Below are 14457 nucleotides of genomic sequence, written 5' to 3'. Positions count from 1 at the left end.
GTACTTGTCAGATGAAATAATCAGCAAATTCAAGTGTTTTCCCCGCTATTTTATTTTTCTGTAAAATAAATAAGATGCAAATAAATGCAAAGAATAACTGCTCAAAATAAACATGAAAAATCCTATTTGTCCAGCAGCACTGTCAGACAAATGGCAGAGTTATCTGTTGGAGGCAGCCACCAGCAATGCTTGGTGGCTGTGGCCATGGCTGTGGCTGAGCCAGCCCGGACACAGAGCTCCAGGGACAGAAGCTGGCCTTTTCCCCATCCAGCAGGTGGTGATCAGCACTCAGCAACTGCTGCTTCTCTGCTGCGATGGCTCTGAAGTGACTCAGAAATCCCAGGCCAGCAGTTGCACCTTACTGACTCATGACAGCTGCCTAAACTATTCCAAAAGTTCTCAATGTTATTATTGTTGGCACGGTCTGTAGCACCTAATTCTTGTCTGGATTGTATTTACACCCACTGCCAATCATCCAAGCAAAACTGAGTCCTGCTGGTTCAAGCAGTGAGGAGAGGTCTGTATCAGCTGCAAAGCAAATCAACTCTGTGTTATCAGCTGGAGGGAGGTGCCTATTGGACAAGGATGAGCAAATGCTCGTGGCTGTCCCCTGAGACCTCATTTCCAAAATCAGTCTTGTCACAAAGCACAGTTCTGCCAAGCCCACGTCAGGCATTGCGGATTAGTCACCAACACCCACCCAGTGCTATCAAAGTTTGCTGACAGCCCTCACTTTATCAGCAGGGACAGAGTTCCTGTGGCCACTGCCAGGAGATGACAATTTGCTAACCTGAACTGAGCTGTCTCTCAACTTCACTGAGATCTGACTCTAGCACATCATCTGATACAGATGAAAAAGCCAGTCTATTGCAAGGATAACTTAACAAGCTAGTGGATAAAATCAAAGGTACCAAATATACTGTGGAAAGAAATCATAAAAAGTGAAATCAAGGCTTTGACACAGCTTTATGCAGATGATGACAAGTTTTAAGAGTATGAGAAAAAAATCAGAGCAGCTGCATTAACTCCTGCTTGCAGCCTGTTCACTTTTAATGTAAAAACTTGGAAAGAACAGCTTGGCTTTATTTTCACTGAGGTGAGTAAAAGCTGTTACCTGCAAAGCCATGGGACTACTTTGAAAGAAACCCTGAAGGAAATTAGATAATGTTATCAAGAAACTAGAGAGCCTAGGGAATGGAGAAAACATTAGCCTTAAACAGAATTCATGCCAGAAGTCCATTGTAGGAAATAACAGAAAAGGTAGATAACTAACAGGTTTATTCAAAACATGTTTTGCTGCAGCAGCGGAAGAATCCATGACCTGGGTAATGAGCAGAACAGCATGTTTCTGTGACACAGGCACAGGCCAGCAGATCTAGCAGAGGCCTGGGAACTGCAGCACCCTGGACTTGGTCTGAGCTGCTTGAAAGACACTGGAAACATCATCAACAACAGGATGGGAAAATGAGAACGTGCAGAACCTGTGATCCAGAATGAAAACTGCAACAGAACTTATGAAAGAAATTATGAACTAACTCAGAAATTATGTTAGAGGGAAGGAGGAATGGCAAAATGCATATAAAATAAAGGGTTGCTGGATGCATAACTTAGTAAAGGGTTTATTGTACACAGAGAATAAAGTGATTCTACAAGTTATCTGTGAACAATTGTTGAAAGCCAAAATTATATTTGGGTGCATTTTGTTAACACAGTTTCACTATGTGGCCCATTCATATTTTAAAAACGCAAAGAGAGTACAAAATATCGACAGTAAACTGTTCAAATGAGATATAAAGAGGAAACATTATTATATTAAATTATTACAAAATATTAAAATACCTGCGTCCATCCACACTGTAACTTTGTACACATGGAAATGTTTTTTTGGAAAATAGCCACATGCATCTAACTGGAGGATATGCTGTAAAGTTAACTTCAAAGCAAAACTCTTCCTCACCAATTTCAAAATCTTCTTTAGAGTCAGTTATATTTATAAATCCCTTTTCTGGAGAAAAGAAATGAAAAAAAAGGTGTATTAGAAAGGCTGGACTTTAATGAAGACATTTTAACATCTGTAAGTTTTCCATTTTGGCTATCTCAAGCAAAAACCATGATACTTCACGAAAGGTATCTTGTTAAAATAAGATAATACTTCAAAACAAGATTGAAATATTGTCACTGTGTTCAGTTGCAGACAGATGATTTGATCCTGATGAAGTTGTGTATTTGGTCAGACCAGAGCACTTCCAAAATGGTCTGACATTTCTCTTCAGTTTAACCTACAGAACCACAGGGCCAATAATGTCATTATGTTGGTTTGGTTTGGGTGTGTATTCCAGGTGTTAACAGCTGCAATTCCTGGCTTTCTTTCTACAGGAACAAAACCAAGTGGCACCACCATCATAATCAGTAGCTCTTTCTCCTTCCCTGAAACAAGCTGAAGATTTTGCGAGTCCTGTAGCTGGTCTTTTATTTCTCCATTTAAATTAAATGCATTTAATGCAAGATGACAGCAACATGGAAAAATGTTTTGAAGAGGTTCATGAAGCATGTGCTGCTGGTATTTGCCTTGCTAGGGTGGGATTTGTTTCACTTAGTGGGGATGTCAAAAGTTCTATGATCCACCTAAGCTACTTGTTTGGACCTCTGATAAACTCAGTGGGATGAAAAAGACATATTCAGATGTATCCCACCCTAAAGCAGAAGATAACAAAGATGTACTGAGCTGATTCTGGAAATACCATTTTTTGGCACTGACTGCTGAAGGAACCAAAGTCACTGTTGGGACTGGATGTCTCATGGCTTGGAACAAATCCTGCCCAAAGAGATTGAACAGCAGACATGTGGTGGAGGAAGCTGTTCTAAAGACACCAGTGGTGCTAGGATCAACTCTGTAAAGGTCACAGAACCATATACCCTGGAAGATATATGTAGTCTAACTCCTGCCCAGAGCAGGTCCAGCTAGATGAGGTTGCCCAGAGCCATGTCCTGTTTGGTTTGGGTATCTCCAAGGGCTGTAAAACCTCTGAAAAACCTGTGGTGGTGTTAAATCAGCTACGTGGTGAAAAAACACACCATAAAAATGTTGCTGGACCTGTTTTTTCCTTTTGAGTGTTTTTCTTCTGATTGTAACCCTATATTCTGCTTGGCATGTTTTATCTGTCTTAGCCTACTTACTACATGGAAACTCCCTTAAAAACCACAAACATTTCAGTATTTCAAAACAAGAAACTATTGCTTTCATGACTGCTCTCCTATTTTTTGGTATTAAAAGCTTATTGATTTTATACATGGAGCCTTCATCTTTTGGTCCTCATCCTTCCAGGCAGAATATTGTCTCTGAGTGTACTGTTAACAACACAACCAGCCAAGAGTGAAGGCTTTCTCCAGAGAGCATGTAAGGACCTTGGAGCAGTATATGCCATTTCTCCAGAAAACAACTGAGAAAAAAAGTAGTTTCTTTATTGGAGGTGGAAGAAAATGACATATTATTTCTTGGTTTAAGATTTTTGGCAGGTTTAAGTGTATTTTTGACTATTTACACTTAGCAATGACAAAGAGGTGAGATGAAACTCTCAAGACCAAACAAGTCTCTATGTTGCTCATGTTTCTTTATTTTTTGCTTTTAATATAATGTGCTGCAAAATAACTTACGTAGTCCTAAAGTAAGATTTCATAGTGCTAAAAATTCTTAACACTGGTGGAAACTGAATATAAGATCTGCAATAACAAAGAGCCTCGCAGCTGCAGTAGTTGGCATGATCTCTGCTGTGCTTTGAAGTGGCCTAACCACCCTGCCTGACCCGAAGGTCACACAAAATGGGATAAATTGGTGAGGTATCAATTACCAAAGAGCAAAGTGAAGCTGTCTGGCTGCAAGGCATTATTAGAGATTCAAAGAACACCCATCCATATAGCTATAGTAGCCAGGCTCCCCAGGCAATGGAGTGTGTGCCAACCAAATCACTTTTGTCTTGGTTAAGTTACACCATGATGATTCCCAGTGAAGCTACAGGCATTGAATCATGCACAATAATGGTTTTAAGGTGGGATGCTGATTGTTTCAGAAACTGCTACCCTAAGACATGGGCAACCGAGTGAAATCTGTATCTGTATCACTGCTGAAATGGAATCAGCATTGTCAGCTTAAATTCACGCCCACAGTGATTGTCATCAACACATAAGGCTAAATGCTGGGATCAGAAGCACAGGATATTCCTGTAGAACCTTGGAGAGAGAAGCACAGCTGTTAGCTTGGTATGTCAACATCAGCCACTTTAATCCACCATGTAAGTAAACAAATACATTTTTTCATCACAAAGACAGTGAACCCTTAGAAGTTTTGTTAGCATTAGGGGTGTTAAGAAGGGCACAGACAATCAATAAAGTTTGGTGCATTGCAGTGAAAAATATACCCTGATCAGAAGTACAGCCTTCCAGGGACAGTGACCCAAATGTTCTCTCTGACTGTCAGTCATGCTCACACCTGATAGTTCACAGATCCAAGAAGCCACTATTTCTGACCTATGCACAGCTACTGATAAAAAAAGAGGATCTTTCCCTACCCCTACAGTACACCCTCACCTCTATGTTCCTGTTTACTAAGGAGATGTGTGCAGAGAAAATGCACAGGTATCGTACTCAGTTATTGTAAATGACAAGAGAACTTCCCGCTCAGTAGTAGGCAGAAGCTGAAAAGAGGATATCACATGGGGAAAGTAATTTCTGTAGTGACTGAGGTAAGTATTCTCACTTCCTACCATTCCTAGCCTAGGTATTGTAAACCCTGAGAGCAACTACATCTAAGGTCAAACATATGATGACTGCTTCAGAGAGCCTTGGTTTTCAGAGCTAGAAGCTCCAACTCCAGGCACATAATCATTAAATTACACCCCTTACCTACTCCAGCAGTGTGGTCCTACCTACAGCTTTACTTTTTATGCCTTATTTCCAGACCTAGGCCTATCTGTCTATTATTTCCACCTGAGAAACAAAGTTTGCAGTTGAGACTGCACTCAGCTAAATTCAACACTGCTGGCTTTTAAATCAGCATGTTGCTTAAGCAGAATGAGATTTGCTTTTTAAAATTACCACTCTGTGGCACACTGGCTGAGAGTCAGCAACATATGAGATGAATCCCAGCCTGTGTTTCTAGGAGATCCCATTGAAACAATCATACAGACTGCACCTCTAAACAGTGCCATTTCATTTCACTTCTAAAAGTACTGTATTTTAAAGGGAATTATTTGAAAAGCAATATAAAGAAAAGGTTAATTGTATTCAGGTACCAGAATGACTCAGTTCAGATTAATCTTTTGGCTCTCCTGGATTGTTTGTAAGTGCAAACAGACTTCTTCCTTAGCAAGGGAGCTATAAACATACACTGCATATCTGCAAGTAAAGAATGGATACATGGAAAACAAAACAAAACAACTGAGAGACAAAATTAACACCAGGGACTGGAATTACCTAGAACTGTGATCAAAGCAGTTTGATTCAGATGAGCAGTAGAAGAACAGGTGTAATGTCCACTGTCATTTCTTTCTGCTGCTGGAGCAAACACATGCTGGATCCGAATTGCTGAGAAGTTTGCTTGATATTCTAACCCTTCAGAGTAGTAGCCCTGGTTTTCAACAGAGATTCACATTTAATCAGTTGATAGTGCCCAATACAACGAATTTTAAAATATGCCCTGTCTTTTTACCTGATAAACTTCTCTGTTTTCAAAAGACAGTTGTATTCTGAATTTATAATTATGGTGAACAGCTCTGCATCTGATCAGCAATGGTTCCCCGACCCTAAGTAGTAGTTCAGGTAAAGGTGCTGCTTGTCTTTCATTTAAATCTACAAAACCAAAACATAGACATTGAAACAACAATCACTTTGCCTGGAAAATGCTCAGTTAGATCAACATTTCTTCTGCTAATGCTGTATAGATATTAATTTTTACATTGTCATGGTAATTACCATAATCATTAAATTAGTAACCTTCATGGATTTAGATCACTGCAAACAAATTTGGTCATGATTCACGAGACACCTCTAGGGCACAATGCAGCATAGAGCTTAGATCAGGGTGTGGTTTTGTAAAAAAACAGGCAAGCAAACCTGATTGCATATATTAGTTAATAATTATATATAAATATATATGTTTGACAACACTTTGGAGAGCTTTTCCACGCACACAGTTCTAAAAGCATGAACAAAAAGTCAATACAAGTATAGCAAATGTAGAAAGGCAAGAAGCTTTTTACAGAGACCACAACGAGTTATTGGAACTAGGTCATATTAAACATGTGACAGAGCAATCATATTCACTGTTAGCTTTATTGCAGTGATTAAAAACAAGTAGCTTAGACCAGAAATCATGCTCATATGGGCAGTGCAACTAAATTCAGCAGCAGGATTGAGCTCACATGCACGTAAACCTTAGAGGGAAGTTACCTATTGTGAAGAGGCTGGTGCATTCTCTGCCCAGGACATTAACTGCGCAGCACCATATGTAAGTTTGAAATAATTCATGTTGCACCATCTGGATGCCATCTATTTCTCCAGTTTCTTCATGCCTTTTGTAAGGGCAACTGCAATTACAACCATAATTATTCATTGACTCATTTGGTTAACCTCAAGCAAATAAATCTGATAAATCTCCAAACCATGAGAATATGCAAACAATAGTGGGAAAACTGGATCTCACATATTGAATAAAAAGGAACTAGGAAAGGTGAAGATAAGAAAACAAAAATGTCACAGCCTAGGCATAAATGTGGGCTGAAATGACCTGAATATGCTCAAACTGTTTCTTAGACAGGTAATGACATGATTAAAATCCAGAAAATAGTGAAATCATAGAGGCTGAGCTTTCACACCACATCTCTGATTTCCCAGTGGTGGGAGGTGCTGCAAATCCAGAGGCTATTATGAGATCCAGACCCCGAAACTGCCATGCTGCAGAGAAAGATATTATTGCTTCTGTTAATAGAGTGAGCTTTATATATTAATAGAATTGGAAACATTATTTAGCTCACAAAATCATGATCCCTTGTCTTCTCAGCTCTAATGCTCCTGGTGAAGCACCTAGTGACTGGAAAAAGGGAAACATTGCATCATTTAAAAAAGGTAGAAAGGAAGACCATGGGAACTGCCAACCTGTCAGCCCCACTTCTGTGCCTGGGAAGAACAGACCCTCCTAGAAGCTCTGCTAAGACACAGGGAAGCTATTTGGCTTCACCATGGGCAATCCTGCCTGATCAGCCTAGTGGTCTCCTGTGATGCAGTGATAATATCAGTGGACAAGGGAATGGTAACAGATGCCATCTGTCTGGATTTCTGTAAAAAAAATGGACATCTTCCCCCCCAGCATCCTTCTCTCTAAACTGGAGAGATACAGATTTGATGGGTGGGCTGTTTGGGGAATGAGACTTTGGTTGGATGGATGGTTGCATTCAGAGAGCAGTGGTCAATGTCTCGGTGTCCAGTTGGCCCTCAGAGACAAGCGAGGCCCCTCAGGGCTCTGTACTGGGATCAGGACTAAAATCTTCATCAATGACACAGACAGTGGGAAGCTTACAGATGGCACCAAGCTGTGTGGTACACATGTGGCACACATGAGAGATGGGATAGCATCCAGGGGGACCTGGAAAAGTTCAAGAGGCGGGTGGGCCTATGGGGAAAAAGGTTTCCCGTGAACATGTTGAACATGAAGTTCAACAAAGCCAAGCACAAGGTGCTGGCACCTGTGTCAAGGCAATCCCTGGTATCAATCCAGGCTGGGGCATGAACAGACCTTGGGCAGCCCTGCTGAGAAGGACTTGGGAGAACTGGTAGATGAAAAGTTGGATTTGATTCAGCCATGTACACTTTCAGCCCCAAAAAACAATCATATTCTCGGCTGCATCAACAGAAGTGTGGCCAACAGGTAAAGGGAGGAGATTCTGCCCCCCTACTCCACTTTCATGAGACCCCACCTGGAGGATTGCATCCAGTTCTGGGGCCTTCAACATATGAAAGACGTGGCTATACTGCAGACAGTCCAGAGGAGGACACAAAGAAGTTGTGAGGGCTGGAGCACGTCTCCTGTGGAGACAGCTGGGATTGGTCAGCCTGGAGAAGTGAAGGCTCTGGGAAGACATTACAGCTGCTGCCCAGTAATTAAAGAGAGTTTATCAGTGAGATCAGGATAAACTTTTTAGTAGGGCCTGTTACCATAGGACAAGGGGTAACGGTTTTAAATTGAAAGAGGATAAATTTAGACTAGACATAAGGAGTATGGTTTTTTTATTATGACGAGGGAGAAACACCGACACAGGTTGCCAGAGAGGTGGCAAATGCCCCATGCTTGGAAACGTTCAAGGTCAAGGCTCTGAGGAACCTGATCTTGTTGAAGATGTACCTGCATATTGTAGTGCACTTAGACTTAAAAATGAGCTTTAAATGTCCTTTCCAATCCAAAGTGTTCTATGACTGTAAGATTCAAATTTAAAACTGGAGGGAAACAAGATGCCTTTGATTTGCTCTTGTGACATCAAAATATGAATCCGGAATAACATTTCTAAATCCAAGAGCCCACAATTTCCAAAAGAGCACAGCTGTCAAAATTTCTAGGAAAAATCTGTTGTAGCACTCCAAAAGTGGATCACATGGACATTAGTTTTCAACCAGCAGCGGGTGTGCCAACCAGCAGGGCCCATCTCCAAAAATTCTGAATCAAAAGCTCTTCTTCAGTTATCTCCCCAGCTCAGTAGGTACACTAAGCAGTGTGGAATTGTAGAATCATTAAGGTTGGAGAAGACCTCTAAGATTATTGAGTCCAGCCGTCAACCTAACTCTGCCATGTTCACCACTAAACCAGGTCTCAAAGTGCCACATTACACATTTTTTCAGCACTTCCAGGGATGGTGACTCAGTTGCTTCCTTTGGCAGCCTGTTCCAGTGCTTAGCAACCCTTTTAGAGAACAAATTTTTCCTAATATACAATCTAAACCTCCCCCGTCACATCTTGAGGTCATTTCTTCTCACCCTGTCACTTTTTCTTCAGAAGATGGCAAACTTATGGTCTAGAGATTCAACATGCATATAAACATACACATACCTCTTTTCAGGTGTTTTGCAGAATATCCATTCCACAGAGGCCTGAGGGTAGCTCTCAGATATGCACTTGATAGAATCTGATTTTTCCCTTTTCCTGAAATAGGGTTTGGCTGGTTTTTCTGATAAAAATCATGCAAATGTTTAAGAAAGCTGAAATAATTTTGAAACAGTGTTTTGCTCATTTTGTAGTACATAAAGTTACAGAGCTGTGATTTGTTTCAGGAGTTTCAGTACCGAGGGAACAGAAAATGATTTAGCCCTGGGCATATTGTGGGTTGGTTTCATGAGCCTTTTAGCCTTGATTGCTAAACGCACAGCTTCCCTGTACCAGAGGCCTGCCTCTATGTGCCAAGGAATAATCCTGAGACTGATACTGAAAGGTGTTAATTTGCTGTGCTTGCTATTCATTTCACTGAACAGGAGCACCTGTGATTTTGAAATCACATCCTAAACCAGTCCTTTGCTGGAGTATCTGTTGAGACTACAAAATCTGTACACAAAATGGGGTTTGCTCAGTCAGATCAGATACTTAATGGAGACAGAAGGGGTGATAATGACTTCTGATAACCAGCAAACTTCTCTACCCTCCTCTACCCCTGCATCTGTAACCCAGAGGGAAATAATTCCGAGACAATTTCCAGAAACCTGAACTTCTCAGGCACAGACCTGGACTAGGAACAAAAAAATTAATGTATGAAAACTACTAAAGTTTTGACTCAAAATGAAAAGCACTGAGTCCTGTTTTAAGTCATCTTACAATGAAATTGCAGCTGCCACATGTAAAAGTGACATTTTCCTCAGTCATACTTCTGTTGCAGGCAAGGCGATGTGCTAAGGTGAAAGTAATCCTCATGGCTTTGTAATTTCTTTCTTCATTTATATCTTATAGAATAGGCCAAGAGGTTTTCTTTACCTACAGAGATTCACTTCCAAATTGAAGGATTCACATCTAGCCTAAAGTGTTTTATAAGAAATGTAATTATGGCATTAAATTCACACGAGCAAAGAGAAAGCAATCCAAGCAATTGATATGGAAAAGACCTTTACTGACATTGTTTCAAACTATTCTTGCTTGCATATGTAATAACACTTTTTACCTCTAAAGCCTAATTGATATAGAGATGGCAATTCTTAATGAAAAGTTTAATACCTTGTCCCCTCAACGAAGCTGTTAAAATTATAATTGAGGTATGCAGTAAGTTTCCAAATTAAACAAGGAAAGATTAGAGGTGACTTTTCTGACACCAGAGAGAGAAAAAAAAAATAAGCAGAAGAAATACTTTAAAAACCAATAAAGAGGGAAAAACAAATATTGATTAGTCACAGTTTATTAAAATCAAGACAAGTAAGAGCTCTTGTTAAACCTGGAAGGGTTTGCTAGTCTTTCAGCTGTTTGGATTGAGGCTTTACCTTTGAAATTTCTTCTTGGAGTTTTAAACTTTAAATTTATCCCTCTCCAAACAAAATAATATAATCTTCCTTTTCTGTTAAAAAATCATGCCACCATGCTTGTTTATGGGTTTTTTTTGAGATATATTTCGACACCCCTAGTTGGAAACAGAAGCTTGCACTTTGTTGCAGCTGTTGCCTTTGCATCAGAGGTATCTCTTGTGTGAACCCTGAGAAAACTCAATCAAATCTACTCCCACTGGGAGCCTTTTAAGAAGTTGCACCTCACAGGTGCTCTGTCATAAGTATTTAACAGCAGCTAAAACCTCAGCTTCTCTAGCATGCTTGTGTTGAGGAGCTGCAGAACTGATGTGTTTTGCTTTAAAAGACAATGAACAAGTGAAAGCTAGCACTGAGAAGAGGGACCTTTCCTTTCTCCTTTCCTCAGCGTACCTCTTGCCACCCAGAATTGTAAAAGCAGTGAGAGAAGTGAGAGAACCAGCAGCAGGCACAAGTGAAAAACTGACAGCAGGTCAAAGTGTGCCCAGAATATCAAGGGCACATCCTCATCTGGTCCAGATCACAACCCAGCTAGCAAACCCAACAATTAACAGGTTAAAATGAAAGCTAACAAATCTAGCCCATGAGCCTTGAAAGCACAAAAAAAGACACCAGCAATCTGTCCCTTTTGACACAGAGGGGAATTTTTCACGGGGGGAGAAGAAAGCTTCTGCAAATTTACATCTTTATTTGTTCATTTGCATGGTTTATTGACTAGAGAAAGCTGACTCTCACATAGTTTGTAGTTCTGACTTCAGCCTCCAAAGACAGCTCCAAGTGCTATGCTAATCTAGGAAGAAGCTTGAAGTGCAGCACATGAAAGCTTCATCGCTTTGACTGAACTTGAGCCTCTGCCCTTGCACCTACTGATGGAATGACTCCTTTCATGTAGACATACTTACTTCTGATGAGAACAGGCACAACTACTGTGTAATTGCCAGTCTTACTCGTGACCAAGAGGGTGTATTTTCCAGCTTGTCCTTCTTTTATTTGGGAAAAAGCCAAAGATGCAATATATCTATAAAACAGAAAGTAAAGTTGTGTTTGTTGCTCTAATATGAAGAAGGTAATATGCAGCACACACAATTAAATGTTAGCTTTTAGTGCTTGCAAAAACCCTTCAAAGACACTGGCATTCATTATTTACATAGTGCCTTTCAACCTGAAATACTTCCCTAATGTGTCTTCCTACACAAGCAGCACACAGGAGTTTAGAACCATAGTACCATATGCTCAGTGCTGAGCATTGGGAAGGATGACCTTCCTGAGCTTGAGGCAATTCAGGAGCTCCACAGACAAATGCTTTACCTACAGTCTCATTCTACAAGTTTTGCATGAGGAGGCAATTATGCAGTTTCTCAGGTTCCAGTCCAGGTTTGGCTGTGAGAGTTAGAATGCTGTCACTGTTGTTCTTGATCTGCGCTGTGATCCTAAAAGTCACATAATTCTCCATGCCTCTGTTTCTTTGACTATAAAATCACAATTTTTCCTCACAAGCATGGCAAAGCTCAAATCCATCACTGTCAGAGAGTGCCTGGGGTTCCCTATGCATGATGCCATACAAATTAAAAGAACAAGCTTATTTTAAAGTGTTCTTGGTTTTATGATTCAGATGTGTACATTGACTTAAATGACAATCAGTAATGTGCTGCTGGGTGACAACAGTTAAGGATTAAGAGGCTGAAAAAGATAATGCAAAACATGAAATCAAACACAGGCACAGTCACAGAAAACATTCAATTTGCATTCTAAAAGAAAAGATCTCTTAAAGGATCTTTGATCCAGTACATCCCTTGACTTACCTATTCTCTGAGTCAAAAGAAAGTTTACAGGCTTTGCTCTTTTTAAAAAACCAAAAGCATGAAATGATATTTGAAATGCTCATTGTTATTCTTAGTTCAATATCTTCAAATATGTTGACTTCCACATTTTTAGTTGCTTGGTAGATGTTCTCTGTTCCTTGAAAACTTAAGTAACACCCAAGATCTTCTAAAATATTAGAAACCTGCAATGCAGGACGATAGACTGTTAGGTATTTATTAGCAATTAGATTTATTTGCTTTTTTTTTTTTTGGTATTCAAATATTTTTAAAGGATGCTCTTTTTTTCATTTCTACCACCCAACATATTAATAAATATATTGAATTCTACTGCATGAGGAAACTCTATAGGGTTCATGTTGAATTAGTCAATTCTGTTCTCTAGACAGACACCACAGAACAATCTTAGCCAGAGCCATGATAATTTCAGCTAGTGATACAGGTTATTCTTTGCACTTGATTTTGTTTCCTGTTATTTAGAACCATAGGGAGACACAGAACTGTAATAAAATCTTTCTTGCAACTTGGATGCAAAGGCAGGGTCAGAATGTTTGGTTTATTTTATCATCTCACTGCTTGTCACTGCATCATCTGGCTAGACTGCTCCTCAACTCCTTGGGGGCTTTACAAGGTTAAGGAATATTTGGGCTGGACGCTGTCATATTTTTCATTTCCCCACCCCTGTGTACAGCTAAAGGAGAATTGCAAACAGAAGCAGAATCTTCCACAGTCATTCTGAAAGTCATCAACGGATTTATGAGTCTCTAAGATAAACTGCAGAAAAAGGTGGCAAGTAAGTAGCTCCATCTGAAGAGGAGCTTGCTTTGTTGGGTGAATTTTATCCAGTGTAAATTTATGAAAGGACAGAGTTCACTGCATCCCCATTTTGCTTATTTGGTAGGTTCTTCTCATGCCTCTCTCCTTTTTCCTTTCTCTTGACCTGAGAAGTACTTAGAAATAACAGCCATATTCTGTCTTGTCAGATACAAGGACAGCACAGCTTTGGCTGCTATACCTTCATTTGTTATTTGAATTATTGATTTATTTGTTCAGGAAAGAAAAAAGTTTCATAAGACTCCCTTGAAACAAGAATCCTCAGGAAATACTTTAACCACAGGTCTCAGCTACACATCACCTCCACCTTGCTTTCTACCATTTTGAGTCAGAAGGGAAGAAAATAAAATTGTATTTGATTCATCGTTCCGCTGTGGTGTCTAAGTCAAGGTTTGGACCTGGTAGGAGTTTATGGGCTTTGGTGGTGGGAATAGAGGTTGGTACAGCTTCCCTGTCAGTCCCAGCAGCCATGGCACACACACACCATGGCCTTGGCAGTCTCCTTCTCTTAAGGGCACTTATTTTCATATATATTTTTACACTGATATGTTGCCAGCAATATTCAGCAATATTCAGGCATGCTGATACAAGATAACATCAAGATATCAATTAAAGAGCCAGTTTTAGAGAAAACTGGTACTTAACTATTCACAGTTTCAAAGTATGAATTGTGAGATATATACCCCTCTAACCTTCTGCAGCTATATTTGGCATAACACTGGAGATTTTGGCTGCGATGCCCTCACATTCTAAAGGTTTAGGGTTTTGTAAGTGCCTGGGAAGGTATTTCTGGAATGGATAGGAACATTTTATAAGCAACTTGTTCTCTATTATATCACCTTAGGAGATACTGATGTCTCTGGTGCTCCTGAACCTTCATCCTTCTGACTGATAAACCCACACGTGATCTCAGATGTATTTTGAGTCATTGCAGAAGTGAAAGCAACTGCTGTCACAACAAAAACTGCAAAATAGAAATAGAAAACATATGCAATAAAATCTATATCTCTGCTATGGGAAAGTAATTTTTAGTTAAAATACAATGAAACTGTAAAAAGATTACATCTTTTTAAAAATAAACAAACTGAATATACAAACATACGTTATGAATTTGCTAACTCTGCATTTGTGTATTGGAGCTGAGTGGAAGCTCTATTTGGAAAACCTTTTAAAAGCACAGGCACATCACACTTTAGAAGTATGTCCCATGATAGTGCAGAGAAAGCCTAAAGACAAAAACCACTTTGTGTTATGGAGGCTCCTT

At 39.8% G+C, this 14457-nt stretch overlaps 1 protein-coding gene across 1 annotated transcript in view; it reads right to left on the bottom strand.

Annotated features, from left to right (window-relative positions):
• The window catches only part of FLT3 (fms related receptor tyrosine kinase 3), a 43953-nt gene that overhangs the window by 16961 nt on the left and 12535 nt on the right, over nucleotides 1-14457 (bottom strand). The window contains exons 2-9 of the mRNA XM_058829711.1: nucleotides 14033-14157; nucleotides 12342-12544; nucleotides 11442-11557; nucleotides 9092-9209; nucleotides 6445-6581; nucleotides 5705-5844; nucleotides 5470-5623; nucleotides 1840-2005 (exon numbers count right to left, since the gene is read on the bottom strand). Coding sequence (XP_058685694.1) covers nucleotides 1840-2005; nucleotides 5470-5623; nucleotides 5705-5844; nucleotides 6445-6581; nucleotides 9092-9209; nucleotides 11442-11557; nucleotides 12342-12544; nucleotides 14033-14157 — 1159 coding nt within the window. The remainder of the gene's footprint in view (nucleotides 1-1839; nucleotides 2006-5469; nucleotides 5624-5704; nucleotides 5845-6444; nucleotides 6582-9091; nucleotides 9210-11441; nucleotides 11558-12341; nucleotides 12545-14032; nucleotides 14158-14457) is intronic.

The sequence above is a fragment of the Poecile atricapillus genome, chromosome 1 (assembly GCF_030490865.1).
Source record: "Poecile atricapillus isolate bPoeAtr1 chromosome 1, bPoeAtr1.hap1, whole genome shotgun sequence".
In the NCBI taxonomy this organism is placed as follows: domain Eukaryota; kingdom Metazoa; phylum Chordata; class Aves; order Passeriformes; family Paridae; genus Poecile; species Poecile atricapillus.
The sequence above is the reverse complement of the archived record's forward strand: the minus strand, read 5'-3'. Positions and strand labels throughout refer to the sequence as shown.